This window comes from Anopheles moucheti, chromosome 2 (genome assembly GCF_943734755.1).
Source record: "Anopheles moucheti chromosome 2, idAnoMoucSN_F20_07, whole genome shotgun sequence".
NCBI lineage: Eukaryota > Metazoa > Arthropoda > Insecta > Diptera > Culicidae > Anopheles > Anopheles moucheti.
In genome coordinates, this window is record NC_069140.1 from 94,243,521 (window position 1) to 94,262,109 (window position 18,589).

General features: G+C 46.3%; 1 protein-coding gene across 1 annotated transcript in view; it reads right to left on the reverse strand.

The window, feature by feature from the left end:
* LOC128300325 (putative transcription factor SOX-15) overlaps nt 1-18,589 on the reverse strand; it is a 53,844-nt gene that overhangs the window by 20,389 nt on the left and 14,866 nt on the right. Inside the window, exon 2 of the mRNA XM_053036348.1 lies at nt 6,826-7,460. Within this exon, the coding sequence (XP_052892308.1) occupies nt 6,826-7,460 (635 nt within the window). The remainder of the gene's footprint in view (nt 1-6,825; nt 7,461-18,589) is intronic.

Consider the following 18,589-nt stretch of genomic DNA (forward strand, 5'->3'; position numbering starts at 1 on the left):
GAATCGAAATTCGGATCCACCAAGGTCCGGAGACAAAATGGCAGCTCGTCCAGATCCACACAACACCCGGGCCACGATACGATCGGCGATCGGTCTAGCCGGATAGGGAGCGTTCCCGTTTTTGCCTGTGCCATTACAGCGAATGTAAACGAGTGGAAGGATTTGTAAATCATCGATCGGTGCGCAATGCGTGAGCTTTATCTGTCGTGTGCAATCGGATGATTTCGGGACGCAAACGGGACGGATCGATCGATCGCTGCCAGTGCCCACTGCCTTGTGTGGCAGTGTGTTCGATGACGAACGCGGAACGTGAATGCAATTGCGCCCATTAAATGTGTTCGCTAACAATGCACGGGATGATACATTGTACCGATCGATCTGCCGCGAGATAGATCGTGCGAGTGTGATAGAATGATTTTTCACTACAGCGACATGTTTGCACCATTTTGCCAATCGTAATGTGATCTAGGAAAGCGGCCAAGTAAGGAGTTTTATGCCCGTTTGCTGATGAGCAAACGCACATCTTCTTGGAAGAAGATCTTTTTTAATAACCTCCATCTACAGGAACACACATAAAACAAGCGATTAAATTAAGCGCGATCGTCGTGCGACTTGTTGATGACATACTGCTTTGGGACTCAAGCGGAGTACATCCACCCCCTCCCCAGCCAACCAAAAACCCAACCTGATGTCGATAAATGTTAATGCCATCCTGCCCCTTTTTAGTCACGGTTTCACGGCTCTCCGTTGAAACGAAGCCAGCATTTGTCATTAAAGCTAATGACGCGTCTGCGTTCTCTTTCGACGCAATTGAACGCGATCTTTTCGGGGTCGGCCATCATTCGGCGTTCGACTATACGGATGAAATAAATCTAATTACAGCACCATTTTTTTTTTTTTAACTGTCGTCTACCGCCTAGAAGAGATCCACATGAAACTTAATTTCAAGCCAATGAGAATGGCTCCGTCTATTAGCGCCAACCGCCGTGAACGGGTTTTAGATACGGGTTTATATATTTTTCCAACCCCAAACCCCTCCAGCTTTGATGGTGATCTTGGCTTTCGTCTACTGTTACGTATATGAAAGTGATAGAGAGGAGGTTGTAAGCTAAACGAACAGCGAAAAAAAACACACACACACCACAAGCAATCACGCCAGACCTCGAAACCGTTCGAACAGGGCCGCCATTTTGATGGCAAGATTTACAGCAACAACAACAACAACAACAGCAAGAAAAAATCCAAAAATCTTCACTGCGGAGGTGGTCGATTTCGTCGAAGCAATTATTGGTGTCTATCTTTCCACGCTGGCTGAAGGGGTGTCTATCTGTCGTTCATTAGTGGAACCTTTGGAGACGAGGTAGGGGGACCTGAGTAGCACGGTACTAAAAATCTGTTCCATTTCAAAACTCGACGACTTTTTTTTCCCCCGTTTTCCTAAAGTCACCCGTAACGGAAGAGAAGGCTCAGCAGGTTTGGAAACTGATCTCCTGTACGCTCCACACTCGCAATGCGTCTCGGCAAGAAAGTGGGTTGTACTCGCAAGGTTTGAGCAATTCGAGGTTGTGTTTTATTTCGATGCCTCCCATTTTCGACTGGCGAAGGCAATGAAAAACTAAATTAACTGCTTGGAGTTGAAGTCGGACGAAAAACCGCGTCCGCTGAACTTGTGGCAAACGAACGGGTTTTAGTGGAACCATGGAAAATTCCTGCCATTGTGGAAGTTACTGCATTTAAGGTGCATGCTCGTGAGGAAGCATTATGTTACGGCTTGAACTATGTAAGATATTAGCTTAAAATGGAAAATTTTATAAAAATAGTCAATTCTTAGACTTTAAAATGATTGCTTGAAGAAATAAACAAATAATTCGATCAATACAGTAAAAAAATCGATCTTGTATTGATACTCGAAGATAAATCTCATTGTATGATTATGGTTTATCTGATTCAGAATCATTAAATTAAATGAATCCTTCAACCGATTCAGAATCTTCGTTATGATGATTCTTTATTCATGAATACCTGAAGCTTCGTGAAGCTTTAAAGTTCATCGTTTTATGCACTTTTATATTTCAAGTTTCTGCAACAAAATCTTGGTGGATTTTTGTAAGGTTGCGATCTTCAGATCATAGGAAATTCACAAGACTTTCGAGAATCGCCTCGTTATTGGAAATATTATTCAAACATCAATGTGAGTAGGACAAGATTTTCTTTCGGGACGAGAGGTAGGAATTTTATTCCAAAAGTGATCAAGATCTGGTCAGCTCTCCTGAGTCTTTAAAAGAAAAACTCTTCAAAAAAGGTTATTCAAGCACACCACTATTTATATTCAGTTATTGACATAGTGTGAGTCAATCCGTGAGTGAGTTTTTCATTTTTGAGACAGTTTTAAGTTGAAGATATTCAGCCAACAAATGGGCGGGCTTGAAGTCGCCTTGTAATTTTAATTTTAAATTTTAATTAAATTTTAAGGATGGTGATTTATCTTTAATCAGGTCAGCCAGCACATTGGAACCCACACCCCAATCGAGCGGCCCCGTGAACGACCTTTACATTGCCTTCGCTTAATTTACTGGGCGACGCATTTTTTTTTTTTTGGCTTTGACTTGCTTTGCCCTGTACTAACAGCTTGTGCAATAACAACTTTGATGACATCGACCGATCGTATGAACGAGATCGTCGTCGGGATCGTTGCTGGACGGAATGAAGGCACTGCAGGGTTTGCTTGTTGTTGTTGTTTTTAACTCCCCCTCGCATATGTTCTCCCCATACCTCCCGCAACAGAACGGCCACGCTTCGCGCTTGGTTGCTTCGGCCCCAAAAAGGAAGGGATCGTCATTTCCGGCTTCAGCATTACCGCTGCTGCTGACCGGTGGAAAATGTGCTCCCCAAACTGCACCCACAGCGCAACAGTCGATTTTGTTGAAGCAATCGAGGTGGTTGGTTTTCGTGTGCTTATTTTTTCCCCCATTTGCTTCTTTAAGCCCAACCCGACTTTACGATGACGAGAATTTAGGTTGATCAGTTTAGAGTGATGTATTTTTTTTTTGCTTTTCCCTCCTTCGCTGCGCCCTGCCCTCTGTTACTGCGCTTCTCTCCCTGGAGGGAGATTCATTCATCACCATCATTCACATTCCGTCCCCGTCCCCGCGGTGCGAACCCACCACCGAAAAAAAGCTCATTTGCATGTCGCTTGATCGGTTGGATGATTCGAGTCACTTCTGTGTGTGTGTTTATTTTTTTGTTTCGTTCGGTCCAGCTTTCAGTGCGGTTCACGCAACATCACCCGTCTGCAACCGGTGATGGATGGATTGGTTTCAATGCTATCCACCGCGAACCCAGCGCTGGAACCCACGGATTGGATCTCCGTGAAATCGACCTCGAAAGCCGCACCGAAGATGCGGTACAAATCAAACTGCCACCCTACATTTGGCGCGGTTTGCTGATGCCCGTCACCGTCGGTTAAGTGCCCTGCCTGCGGTGCGCTGTGCGTCTCTCGCGGGTCGGTAAGGACACACGAAAATGACGCTGATCATTAAGGCGTTGTGCGCAGTACTGTACCAAGGCAACCGGGCCATTTTGGAGGCCTTTTTCCGCAGTAAAATTGCTCCGATAATTACACTTTGAAAACTGGACCACTTTCGTGGCTGTCAAAATGCGATTGCGCACAAGCGATAGTGGCGCAATGTGGCTAATGGGGTTTAAAAGACAGGTTAAGAGGTGGTTGCATTGGGCGATATTGACGGTTGCTTGCGAGTACATCTTTAGCGCAATCGTTCGGGGCAAAGTGGAACGGTTTGAGAATTTATAACCTACGACTTGTGCATAATTCATGCATGTGCACCATGCCTTCCCAACGGACGCGTAAAATATAAACTGCCGGTAGCTTAGTTATAGATCACAAGCTTCCTTTTCATAAACCCAGCGCGGTATCCTCATTAGTTCGGTTGCCATTTTTACTATCGCGTCACGACTAGTTCAATTTATTGCAACATCCGCACAAAACGATTAAACTGATGAATGTTTGTGTGCCAACACACCGACCGAAGCAAAATTCCAACTCCAAACGAGCGTCAGCCGCAAGACTTGCACAAGTTGGTTGATTTATTTGTAAACAATCTGATTTACAGCCACCGGGAACTGCCGGTACGGGGAACCATTGCCGAACGCGCGATCGCGCTTTTTTTGTGATTTTAGAAATGTAATCTGCAAACCGCCCGGAACTGGCATCGTGCTTGCTGGGCGAACACACGTCAAAACGAAAGACTCTCGAAGCGCGGCTGCACAAGCGACGAACCCGCTTTGTGTGCGCGGATTGGCCCGTACGGTACAGAAACAGGGGCACTCGATACAAAATCAAAGCACAACGGAACGGGTTGCGACGGAATTATGGTAAATCGACCAATCGGATCGGAATTAAAAGAGGGCGGTGTCTATAATTGCCCGATTTGCTTTCGCTCCGGTGCTGCGACTTGGCTGAGCTGTGAGAAGAGCGAGAAAGGGCACTATGGTTTCCGGTGCGCACTGAGAATGAGACCGATTTTTCACGCACGGTAAAAGAGAGATCACCGGATTAAAGTGCTCTCGGTACGGTGACGCGTGCAAGGGAGACAGAAGTGCTCGTTGCTCACCGTTTTCTCATTTCTCACTTGCAGCATCTCATCTCATCTTATCTCACTGCACAAATGAACGATAAAACCAATCTCACCGCAGTTGTTGCTACGATTTCGTTCGCTGTTTCTTTTCAAGATCAACGACCAGACCCGCTGGAACGTTGTCGTTGCTTTATCCGTTGTCGTTTCTTGTTCCCAATACCGCGCCAATCGAATGCCACGGTTTGCAATCGTTGCACCGGGATGATGTTCTCCATTGCAATTGTGCAACGTGAAGGTCTATTTCGCTTCTCGAGGTTCGCTGTTTTGCACTTCTACTGCGTCGACTTCCACTGAGTCTCTTCGAGTTGAGTCGAATAAATATAAATAAACCGAACACACCAATACACACCAACCAAGCAGATAATTTATGCGGCACACTTTAGCCCTAATTGGAGTTCGGTGCAAATCGATGTCTTCGGCTGGAACGCTTCTTTTCAACCGAACTCCAGTCCCCAACCGTCTGCTTTGTATCTATCTTTGTAGCTTGCAAAGGAAATGGCCGGATTTTTTTATAAGAGCTGCCTCGCCTACTGTAACCATTTGGGCAGAAAGATAATATAAACACACACAAGAAAAAACATTATAGCACAATTTTATAGCAAACCAGGGAGTTAATCATCAGCATACGCTGCCACTTATCGGTAAACCACTTTCCGCAAAAAACAAATTTGTCATCCGAAACGAAAAACCATTCTTATCTAATTAAGCTGCTAACCTTGGTGCTGGGATTATAAAACCATCCCATGGTTTACGGTTTATGGTTGATGGTTATTTTGCCGTTGTCATCGTAGCGACCAAAATTACTCAACCGTGTGCGTCAATGGTATTGAACCGGTTGAACCGCGCGACGGACATTCGTGACAATTTCCTGTTTCCCGATTCACAATTGCTCGTCTAGGAGTGGTCACGTTGAGGATCATGTCATCGGGCGCTGCATCCCGCATGGAGTTCTATTCAATTCCCGCCCAAATCAATGTCAAATCAATGTTTAATTTGTCGTTCAATCTAATTCCGATCAATCTGAAACTGCGGACACCACGTGAGACCCCTTTTTGCAGAGGCCTCACAGGCAACAGGAAATTGTTCTCGATTAAGATGCACAGATTTTCATTTAATGCTAGCTTCGCGTGCTCTTTATTGTGCGTGCCAGTGAGTCACCCTTTACGTGTTACGTAAACTCCACCAGCAAGCGTGCTAGGGCGAGTGGAGATCTGTATCTGCTGGGAAATTTTAATAACGTTCTAAGTACGCTTGACTCACCAAAGTCGGTCGGGGGAAGTGCGAAAACTTTGAAAATCCAATTGCACGACTTGCTCATCTTTATCATGCACCTCTCGTTTGCAAAACACCCAATCGAGCTTGAAGTTCACTCCGTAAAGCCACCGTAAACATCTTTGATGCCGATGGGGCGGAGTGGAAACGTAATGGTTTTTTATCGCTGTGATAAGATTGACCACCTTGCCTACTGCTGCTACCTGTTGTAACGACTAAACACCGAAAAGCGAAATGGTCATCCGAAACGCGTAATCTTATCTCTGGTGCAAAGTAAAAAAAAGAGTTCCAAGACAGAAAAAACACAAACAGAGCGAAACCCCCACAAAACATCAAGCAGACGAGAGTACTTGCGCCTGTTAGGACAGCGTGCACGGTTAAATTTGGTGATTAAACTGATTGATTGGTCATTGATTGAGCACATGGACCGATGCCGTGCTGGTTTCGCGTAAGGTCAGCTTAGCGTGCCTGACAGATGAGAAAAAGAGTGCTTGATTGGTGGAGCCCCTTCTGACCGTCGAAAGATCCGGCAGCATAGGCTGCGCCATCGACTGATAATGTGTAAATGACTGCGCGATTTGGATGTCGAAATCTGTAAGGTTTGTTGAGTGGAATTGTGTAATAGACGAGACACACAATTCGACCCAGACAACCTTAGACGAGTCAATGTCTCGATAGAACTGACATCTTCAAATACGTATTCCAAACAAAACCAGAAGCGCAATTCATAACCCCTGAAATTCGTTCAAGCTATAAATAAACTGAGGCTTAACCCTTCCCATCACGATAATGTGCCACCTGGTTCAGCACTGACCTACCCCGATAAACTATCAGCTCGGCCACCTCTGCCAGCCACACACGTTCCTTATCACTTAATCCATCCGGCTTATGGACTTACCTAGCATTTTGCTGAGATCGGCATTGTGCAGATCGGGATTCTCGTCTGCGAGCTTCTTCCGCTCGACCTTGGCCCACACCATGAACGCATTCATGGGCCGCCGGATGCGCGCCTCCTTGGCGCTCTTGAGCCCACCGTGCGGTCCAAGCTTACCCGGACCGTGGGGACCACCGTACGCCTGCCGTTGATGCAGCACACCATAGTTCGACGCACAGAACTCGCTCTGGTAAGGACCGGCCGCAGTTAAGGCGTACCCTCCCCAACCTCCCCCACCGCCACCCGGTTCGTCCTGGGGCAGAATCGTCGGCATCGGCACATCCTGGTGATGGTAGGGACTGTACTGGCTCATTAGCGGTGAGCTGGACAGCAGCGGGGACTGTGACTGGAGCAGGGATGCGTTCGACGAGAGTAGTGGCGAGTGAGACTGCATGAGCGGCGAAGGCATCATGCCATTACTGCCTCCGAGCATGCTGGGGCTCTGCGGGGCCAACATGCTGCCGTGTTGGGAGAGGGTAGATAGCGGCGAACTGGCCGCCGGATTGTGTTGCTGCTGTTGTTGCTGCTGCTGCTGCATCGGGTGGACATATTCCTCGTAATTCCGATGGTAGCTCTGTTGCGGTTGATGCTGAGGAGAACTGTAACAAGAGCCAGAAGATTGTTATAAGATTGTTATACCCAGGTTATCAATTTATAATATTAACAAAAAGGAGCCTTAAACGATAAACCTCACGTAAACATAGCCAATCGCTTCTGTAACATAAAATGTAACCCAAGGGAACTGCAGTGTTGGACCGATTCCCGAGCCATGTTAGCTTAACGATAAGCAACGATATGGGTCACACGGTAGGTGACGTCGCCGTCGGTAGTCGTGCTCGTCTCTTCCCCAAACACGGTCGACTACCACCGCTACCTCAGCGTGTGGAGCAGAAGCTACAACTAAAGCGGTTCCATGTTTGCTCACCGGCTGGGTTCACTTCGTGGCTTTGGCAAACATTGAGCGGCTCCTCTAGATAACGCACTAGGACCACCAACAGTGCTGAAGACCGTTCCCCACAACACGTTTCGCACACACACACACACTCCGTCTACACGGCCATAGGTTTGGTCCCCCAATTTGTCCAATGTATCGATGGCAGATGATCCTCACGATGCCGCCCTGCAGGACCTCGGTGCCCCTATGCCGCTCAACGGGATCATGATCTCGCGAATTGTACCAGAAACGTGAAATCATGAACGGATAGCACATCGTGACAACGCTGCGATATTAGCTTCCGCTCGCTGTACGTTTACGGTATCTGCACATTGTTTCTGTTTGATCATGGTAGGAATCGGTTGATTCTAAGATAGTGAAGAATATGCTCAGAAAAAAACAATTGGGTAGATGGAGTTTGGCCAATAGAAGCTTCAAGAATTCGCCCACAATTGAAGAATTTGAAGGATTTTTTGGAAGAACTAATTGTTAATGTTTTCCAAAATTCTTTTTATCAAATTGTATCGATAAGTTCCACAAATAAAAGAGTGTAAAGAAATTAGACATCGCGGAGTAAAAGGTTCCAAGTGTGTGTGAGCTAACAATACAAATCTAAGCTTGAACCCTACACGACCACGCGCCATCCAGACAACAATGCAATGCAAATCGAAGCAGTTTCACTCATGGGAAGTGGATCATTCAACCACCCACCCGACCCAATCAGTGGCGGAGGTGTACCCCCGTCGGTCGTCAGAAGGAACTTTGGATATTTCAAGTTCACCTGGATCACCTGGTCCCAAGACCGGGCCCCAAATGTCCGGCCAGTTAGTTGGATCAGCTGGCATTTGTTGTGGCTTTGTTCTCGCTCTGTCCCGCGCGGAGTTGCATCACCGGAAGCGTACTCTGAGAATTTCTCAGCCAAATTATTTGCCTCCAAAGAAAACTTCACACTCCGGAGAGGTATTGTTCTAGCTGTATGTGAGCTGCATCAGTAAATGTGAGACGGTAGGAGAAGCTCCAAAGAATCAGGAATCATCAGGGTTCAAAGTTTACAGACCTCGTCGAACCTGCACGAAGGCATCAAATCGGATCAGAATCACCGTTGTGAGACGATTGTTATTCCGAGTCTCCCCTTCTCGGCCATCTGTTGATAGCCTGGCTTGAGAAATGTCTCCCAAACAAAGGGCCTCCCAAAACCTACTCCCTTTGCCTGCCTGAAACCGAAAGTCCAGTTCCCAGACGCACGTGGTTTTGGGAAGGCGTTGGTGTACACTTGCCGTCTCAGCTAGTTGTGTTGGCAAATTCTTCTAGCCTTCCGGTACCGGTGTATGTGTGTGTGTGTGTGAGCGGTGACGATTTTGCAAAACGCACCAGTTTCTTCAAACACACCCCCAACGCTGATCAAACGCAGTGTGTGAGAGACAAAGATCATGTCTGGGACGGAGAACCCGGTGCGGCTTGGGTAATTTTAATACAATAATCAATTGTTCTCAACCCTGGTCCAAAACATTCCCGGACCCGGTGTGGGTACCCGTGGGGCATTGGAGAGTAACTTTGACACAAAGTAGTAGTAAGGTTTGCCGTAGTTCCAACCCTGCCCCTCAACCCGCAAAAAACATTCTCACCGGCACCGGGTGCAAAGGGAGGAAAAACCGGGCCACTGGGACAATCCATCTCTGGGCCGGCTCAATTTTCTTATATGGAAACAAACAATGGATCAGCTGGCGGCACAATGAACTTACCGATGGTGGCGGTAGGAAAAAGTTCGTCCTTGAGATTGTTACCTTTTAAACAACTACCACCGACTCACATGCAACGAGACAAAACAAACGAACGACGTTCTAAAGTTCCGGTGGGACAATGGGAAACACCCTTTTACGTTGGTGGAATCTTCAGATCTAGCAGGCTGAGAGGGAAAGGCTGAGGTGTAGTCGCTTTGTTTACATTGCAAGAGTGAAAATAACAAAGCTCTTGGATGTTGGTGTGAAGATATGCGACACTTTAGACGAATCCCTCTTGGGTCTCTTCAGTATTTTCAAAACTGTGAGACATTTCTGCCTGAATATTACAATATTTCGGACATTCAGAATAATACATTTTATGTGTAGCATCTTCCTATACGTGCATGTTGTTAAGTTCTCCTTCCACGCAAAGCCTCAAACTGAAGGAACCGTGACAATTAGCTAACCCCTTCTGCTGATCATGTTTTATTCCTCGGTTACGCTTCGCTGGTCATCTTGTTCTTTTCGGGGCGTAATAAAACCCTTGCTCAAATAAACAGAACAACAGCCCAACGTCTCAAAGGTACGAACTTTAGCCTCTGGCCATGAGAATTCTCAGTTTACGACATGGACATCTTGCTAGGTCGACCGTTTGAGGGTTTCCCTACGCCACCGAGTTCGTGGAATTCACGTCTCCACGTGTGTCTGTGCGAAATGCCCGTACATGCTACTCAGTTGTCCGGTTACCTAACCTAAACCTTCCGGTGGATGTCACGTCTCGATGGTCCAGACGTGTCAGCGTTTGTCGCGAAGATATCCCCGATCGTGTCAACCGTAATTTACGCACCGCGCAAGAGCACATTTTGGAGATGCGGATCAAATCTCGCCCAACCGGAGGCGTAGAGGCATCTCGCGTTTATCTAGCTCTAGTCTACCCAAAACACGCCCAACACTGTTGGCCAGATACCGATCCGACACCATCGAGCCACCTCCGAAATCGTGTCATCCCGTGACGTTCGTGCGCACGTGCGTCACTTGCAAAGGCATTTTGACCTCCTCGCGTGTGCCGAGGAGAGAGAGTGAGAGTTGGTTCCGATACCCGCTAACGGTACAGCGAGTTAAACGTCAAATCGGCGCACGTGCCAGCACGTCCTGTTTTTCGGTGGTTACTGTTTGATTGCACACCGACGGAACACATGCCAACTCGAATTTTGTGATGTCTTTAAGCAGCAAAAAGGTTACAATACCTGCGACACACGCATTTTTTTATGACTCATTCCGGTCGGCAGTGTGCTTTCCCAACCGGTTTATTTTTGTGCTGTTGTTTTGAAAAATTTCTGCCAATGTGTGCTGTTAATGTTTATGAGCAGTAAAAATCACCACAACATTGTTCGGACGGTGGTGCAGCGTACCAGCAGCCGCCTGGCAGCTGGTGGTGGAACCTCCCGTAAATCATGTGCCATCGTTTGCGTCTTATCGCTGGCGTCAACGGCGTCCCGCGCTCGTACTGCGTCTGGAAGGTGACAAATTTCACATCGTCGATTATGATTGATTCGTACCCGATGACGGGCCATTGCAATCTGGACGGCGGAAAGGCGAACGACTATCACCGATGGAACCGGCTGTTGGACCTTCTTCTGGAGTAGCGTGTGGAAAACCCACTCGCCAGTGATTGATGAAGCGAACGAGCTTAACTCTGGGTACTTTTTACTCCTCTTCCCTCAAGTTCTGGAGCCTGGCGAACGGAAATTAGGGGGATTAAGTGCTTCACCGGCGATTGGAGTTCGACCAGGAAGCAATACATCACAACGTGATATAGCAATCAGTTGTCTGTAAGCACCTCAAGAGCGAGTGACATTTAAAAATGTTTCAAAATATTGCCTTTAGAGCAGCTCGTGCTATTACTTTCCGCTGTATCAAACCAATCCACATTAACCTTCCGGTAGCGGAAAGATGGTCGATCGACAACTTTATTGAAATAGCCAGATCCTATATCCCACCCGACTACTTCATCACGCAAAACCCTTCCGACCATCCGAGCGCGATCAAAGCCTATGAAGACGCACGCCAACCCAAACGGGACTTCACGGTACACGTCCTTCTTGGAAAGTCATCCCCTTTCGCTGATTACCTCTCCAGCTCGCGGTTAGCAGCCTCACCTGAAGTCATCTTAACGGCGGCAAGCCCATCGTGACGATAGTGCTGCGGCCATCAACACTAGACCCTCGGCCTCACGGCAAAAGCGAGATCGACAACGGCCGATAAGCTTCCCCGGGTCGCCGTGTCGACCGGGGTCGCACCGTACCGCGCGACGATCGGTACGTCGAATCCATCAACCGCGGTGGATGGATCACCGAAATCTGCCCCTTTTGTCGCCGACGGACAAGATTCCGTCCCGGTGATAGGATGCGCTACAAATCATCCCGTTTTGTGTTTCTTGTCGCTTCCCCAGCTCGTTTTCTAACCAACTTCCCCCAAAGCGGCAAGGTAACAGACCTAGGGAAAAGGGGACATATTCCTCGTACAACATCCAACACGCTCCAAGGCTCAGCTGTTACGGTTAGCGATGTGTTTTTTTTTTGTTTGTTTTAAGTTTTAGCGATCATAAACTATTACCGCAGAATGTTTTTCGGCAAATTTTAAGCAGCATCAAACGGTGCGACGGGTCATCCACGGTCCAAGGACACCATCAAAGACATTTAGCAGGGATATTACGGCGCTTTATAGCGGTCATTTTGTGGCCGTTCTAGAACGGGGCAAAAATGACAAAACCCAAATGCGCAAAAAGATCAAGGAACCGTACCGATTTCGGATACCGAGTCTTGGTTGCTCTCGGTTGGGGGTTGCCCGATTGCGCCTCTGCTGGTTCGGAGAGCTGAATCCGTTGTTACCAGAAGGTTCTCTGTGTGTGTGTTAGAGTATCTTCTAGATCCATATCTTAAGAAGTAACTTACGGGCAGCATATCTTGTACACTGGTGCTTAGCTTCTTCAGCAATACCCGACCGAGGCCCTTCGATGTTGCTCCACGGGAACGAATGTCACTGTTGTTGAAAAAAAGTCGTGACATCCAACGCCACGCACTGACACAGCGCGGCATGAACCACGGAGAGTCCGAGCAACACATTTACCTTAATGTAAACTGGTTATGGTCGCTTTGCCCAGTCGTTAGCTGCCCGAATCCGAAGAGACCCCCGCTTTAGTGGAAGTTATTTTAAATAGTTATGACCCATGCGAGAGAATCTTCCATACGTTTACTAATAAATTGGATCTAAATGTTCACAAATATCTGATGTTACTTGATGAGCCGACATTAAACAGCTCGTAGTGAGCGAACGCACCTCCAACTCTCGCAGTTATTCATCGTTGCTTGTAGCTTGATTAGTATGCCGACCGTGCAGTATCGTACGGTGACTCCAAAAATGACAAAACCCCGCAGACATAACAGTACCAGAATCAAACGTCATTATGAAAGCACAAAAAAAGTGACAAATGAACAACACAAAGCAGAAACTCCGACGCATCTCGATCAGAAAATCGCAATATGGCAACTGCGTCCGTTCGGGCGGAATATCTTCACATATCGCCGACCGACAGGTCCGCCAAAATACCTGCCATGGTTGTATGCGACCAACAAAAGCTGATTGGCGTTGGCTGATAGGACAGCTGAGGTTCCTTCTTCAACGTTGGGTGGCGCCTCGTCCACCCGGTTGAAGCTTTCCGGTCGATCGTGCCGTGTTAAATAATCGAAAACGATGCCGCCCGTTATCACGTGTTGGAATATTTTCAAACAAGCGACCAGACTTTTGTTGTTTGCACGTTGTTTCTTCTGGTATTACATGCACTACAAGCTGTACACACGGACTCGATCGATCGTCTGAATGTCGAACACACCGAATAAAAACATCGCCTCACGGCGTTACAACAACGGCGATGACAAATGTCAATCGGCCGCCGCCGACAACTAAATTGAATGACAATCAAGAGTGCACAACAGCAACAAAAAAGTGACAGCTGATAATCCGTGTCCGGTGGCGGCGTGCACTAGTAGATGGGCTCTCCAAAAAAAAAGAAGTGTTCAACATTTGTGGTGATTATCGGTAAATGGTGAGTTAAGATTTTTTTTTTTCCGCTGCCATCGTAATTCCCGCTGGTCCGGTGCTTCCACACTTTTTTTTATGTACCGAATGGAACAAAAACAAAACCACTCAATTTGGTGTTGTTATCGCTAGTGGTGACACTCATTTCACGGCTCGTATGTGTGATCAATTTTCATGAGCGGCTAGAATGGCCCGGCCCGGTCAGCGAGTAGCCAGCTGTGAAATAGTAATCACTGTTAAATTAGGTGCTAAAACCGTGTCAACAAACCCCTCCATCGTTCTCTACCGGCACGTTCATTATCATTCGGTACGGTTCCGATTGGATTGGTCGGACTAAATTGACCACGACCGCAAGTAGCTCGTGGCGGCGGCGATCGCGTCCATCCATGAAAATACCTACAGCGAACATAAATCACACATGACTTCAAGCGTCCAGCATTTTTTTGTGTTGTCTGCATCGTGCCATGTCTGATTGTGGGTTTCAAGCAGTGGACAGGCGATGATTGTCCACATCATCCTCCGTACCAGAAACCCACCACTTTTATCACCTTCAAGCCGGGAATGGCTTCCTGACAGTAGCGGGCATCTTCGTCTAAAGCTGCCCAAGCCGGATATTGGATGGCCCCGCGGTGGATTTTCACGGCCCCGTGACGCTGCTGATAGGTGACTGTGGCCAACCCGTTTAATGTCACTATTTATGGACCTCAAGATTCTCGGTTCGGTGCGTCCGAAGATAGCACACCGCATGTACCGAGGGTCGTACCACTTCCACAGGCATAAGTCATCCATAACCCGTACGGCACCACCCAGTACTATGTTTTTTTTTTGCTGGTTTGCCTCACACAACAGCACGGAGTAAAATCGTTGTCATTAATTTTGTTTTCGTACACCATTACCACTGTTATTATGATGTTTCAGGTTTTTTTCAGTTTATCATAAATTACGCGTACGCGGAAAAACGGCTCCCTAAGTCGAAAAGTGGTACGCTACCCGTTTTGCTCGGGTTTTGGGTGTGATTTTCCTTCGTCGAGTCCCGCACGAGCCCACGGAACGAGTCGCACAAAGAAACGTTTGGCCGTGCTTGACCGACCATGCGGTCCAATGTTCTTTCTCCCGGAAAACGCTTGCCAGGCGCGTTAATGTTGCGGGTGGTGTGGTTCACCCTCCCATTTCCCCGTGGCCCGTCATGTACGGTTGCGTTTAATTTCCGTTTCATCATCGGCACGTCACTCGGAAAGTTGGGAATTTTTACATGCATTATTTTAATTTTCATTTCGAATCGAGCCGCATTCCATTCTTGATGTTTAGATTAGACGGAATTAGAGAAATAATTGTGTAATATCTTGATTAATGCAGGAAACTTCAACATTGGAGTTGCTTTACTGATGCTGATGTTAAATAAAGTTACCCGTCAGATTCGAAGCTCAAAATGAGGAATTCTCCAAGGGTTCTCATACGAGTTAAGTTGTCTGAGATATCTATCCCCCAATTTAATTCAAAGTGGAGAAGATAATGTCTTATTTAACAGTTTCAATCAAATTGTGATATAACTTATCTCCAAGAAAGCCTCCTCTCCTCAGAATGAACAAATACACTTGTAACTTGATCTTGCCTAATCCACTTCATCTCGGAACTGGAACACATTCATTCTTTTGTATCAAGCACCATCATCATACCCATTTCATTAGGATGATGTTACAAATTTTCCACACACTTTGCCGCATAAATAATACAAAACCCTGGCTGCGGGTAAATTATGCATCAGATATTGCACCAAACAGCTGTTATTTTCATGTTCCGTTTGCTGCTGACGTAGCTATGATTTATGCACCGGGCCACCGACCATCAAATCGGATATTAGGAAACGTTACCGTTTTCCCCAACCAGTCCGCTAACTTTGTAGCTACTGAGCACGATCCTCACTTTGGACGAGCACAGGGAGTGGAGTGAAGGAAAAAACGGTTCAATCGCAGGCTGAAGGAGTGGGCAGGGCTCCAAGGTGGAGTTGGGTTGTGGTTCAATTTTTCCGCCCGGTCACGGTGGAAAATCGAGACCGATCGTACCGAGGGGGAGGAATTTTCGACCACACCTTACGGATACGCATCGCTCACATCCGATGGAGAGCGATGGCTTCGGTTCCTTCACGCATCACGACGCCCGGTGACGATTCGGGCAGCTCCATCGAAGCAAACTGATTTCAGCATCTCTATTCCATTTCTGCATCTGCTCTGTCTCTTTCAATTTCTTTCCATCCCACTGCTTGCATCACTGAAATGCCCATCGGAACCGCGCACCGAACTCCGCGCGTCGTTGTTATGGGCGAGGCACTGGTTCCACACCGAACACAACCACCGTTTCGTACTGCTATTCCGGTTGGGTTGGTGTGTTTTCTTCCTCTTTTTTCCTCACCCCATCACTCACAGAGGTCAGCAGGGGCAAATGCGTTGCAAATGAAAATGCAAATTATGTAGCACAAAATAAATAGTTTATTTTTCTCCTCACTACACCGACGGGCCCCATTCCTCGCGTGGTTTCGGGTCGATAGTAAAGCGATTTTAATTATGTCGAAATACCGTACTCCGTACTCTATCACATACAAACAAACACACAAACGTGCGTAAGGTTCCGAAAGCGTGATAGATCAATGTGCTAGAAGTGTGCCAAGGTGGATGCATGATCGTGCTGGGAAGGTGTAAGATACTTGTATGAAGCGATCAAGAACAAATAGTTGGATGGATCACTAAGGTTTCGCTGTAGAACTTTCAAACAAGGTTGCTTAATTGATAAAGTTGATCATCAAACGAAATCATTCAAATTGGATAGTAATCTGTTGGGAAAATTGCTTTTAAAAATTACAGTGGTGGCCGATTAAATAAGACCACCAGAGTGAACACTGTATTATGGTAGCTATTTATACTATTTTTAATTAAATTTTCTGCTGATGAAGTTTCGATTGCAAACCAATATCTCATGTTGTATCATTCTGATGATTATATTTGCATTTTTTTAATTGAATTTAGGACTTTCTGGCATTTTTTATAAACAACCCAACGAGACAACTTCAACATGTGTTTCAAATAACATGCTGTAGAAAACCTTCTGTTATTTTAATGATTTTAAGAAGCTCCCAAATTTGACACTACACAAAGGGTAAAGTCGTTTTTTTCGCTTAAAAAGTATACCTTTAAGTGGTCAAGAAGCTGTAGAAAATCAACAATTTTTCATGTGGCATGCCAAACCATTGTAATGCGTATACCAAAGGCAAAGGATAGACAAATTTATAAGGAAAACATAATTCTAATTAAGTAAAATTTATTACAATCAATCACTGTTTTTTAACTAGTCATATTATATTGACCAAATCATTCAACCTAGACTTGTAGTTGATTATAGAAATTAATTGGCACGCAAGGTCTTTAATCCATCAGGAAACATATTTTAATCAATTAAGTAATAATGAGACATACAAATAAAAATAAAGTATTTAAAACACAATCAATATTTTATTGGACTAAAGTAAATTAAACCACGGCCATATTTCTACGACCACCACTGTAAATCATGCAAATCATAATTAAGAGTTGATAACATTCGTCAAACAGTGTAAAATAAAGTAGAAAAATGTTATTTTTGATTTATATTAACTTTCTGATATATTTAACCCATAAACGTTTAAGTTTAAGCAGATATATGTGAATTTTTTTATACATATTAAACTGTTATTTCCTACCAGCTGCATATGCCACTCCTAACGCTTCATGCACTGCTTACATACAGCATAGCATCAAATTCGATCAGTACTACATATTTCATTCCGTTTCGCACCTTAACCAACTCGCACTGGTTCGCAACAAACGCTTACAATAGTCGCTACCGGGCTTCAACGGGTCCTAATCTCTGGGCGGCATCTCGCCGAAACCCGAACCCACCCTCCCGCGTAGCGGATTCTGGTCGATTGTCCAATCGTCACCGTACAAAGCACGCTGGCGGGTTTTGCTATTACACCGCGCGCCTGGTACGCTCATAGTGCAACAATTCGCTGCACTTCGGTTGCATTTGTGACCGTTGCACAGTTCGGTGCCCGACCTGCCGCCTAACGAACAAGGCGCGTCAGGCCGGAAAATGAATGGCATTAGGTGGACGATTAATTAAAAGGAAGCATGATTGACAAATGGAACTGGTCGTTGTTTCTTTCTGCGATGTGCGCGATCAGCCTGGTGGTGGTGGTGGTGTTGCACTGAGGCCGGAAGTCGATCTTTTGTCACATGGGTGTTTTATAATGCGTTTTTAGGATTGATTCGGTTTGCCTCACACGTGTTGGAGTTGATGCGAGTGTGGCTTCAATTACTGTGGCAGTTCACAAGAACAACACATTTTGCAGTAAGTTAATAACGCTTAAATGCTCAACCCTCTGTCACTTCCGAACGGTGGAACGTTTTTGAACGAATTAAATAAAAACCAACGAATTAAGCCTGCCAACCAATCGCAACCATGAGAACCGCAACGAACGATCGCTCAATAAAGCCACAGCCAAATGACAAACACTCTCCTCCAAACCTTTTGCCGTACCATTGCCGTCCGTCCTGCTGCGTGCGAATGCGCGATTTGCGTGCCGGTAAGCGAATAATAATGGAACGCCCCGGGGAACCGAGCTTTCCCGGTTGCCGGAGCAACCCAGCGGGACGTCCCGACTGCCAGAGGGGCTCAAAATAATAATAGTACGAATTGACGAGATTGACAAAAAAAAAATAACAACGCGATTGGAAAACCTGAATGCGAGCAGTAGCGGGAACCCCTTCCTAATTATGAGTACCGGAAGACCTCACGGATCTCGGTTGAGAGTAGAGTGCGACAACTTCAAGCTCACCCCTCGGTTGCAAAATGGCGTCCGTTACCAAACGTCGCTCGAAGCTGGAAGAGGTTAAAGGTTAGGATAAGATTTTTCCAATGTCTCGCGCATCGTCAGCTGCGTGCT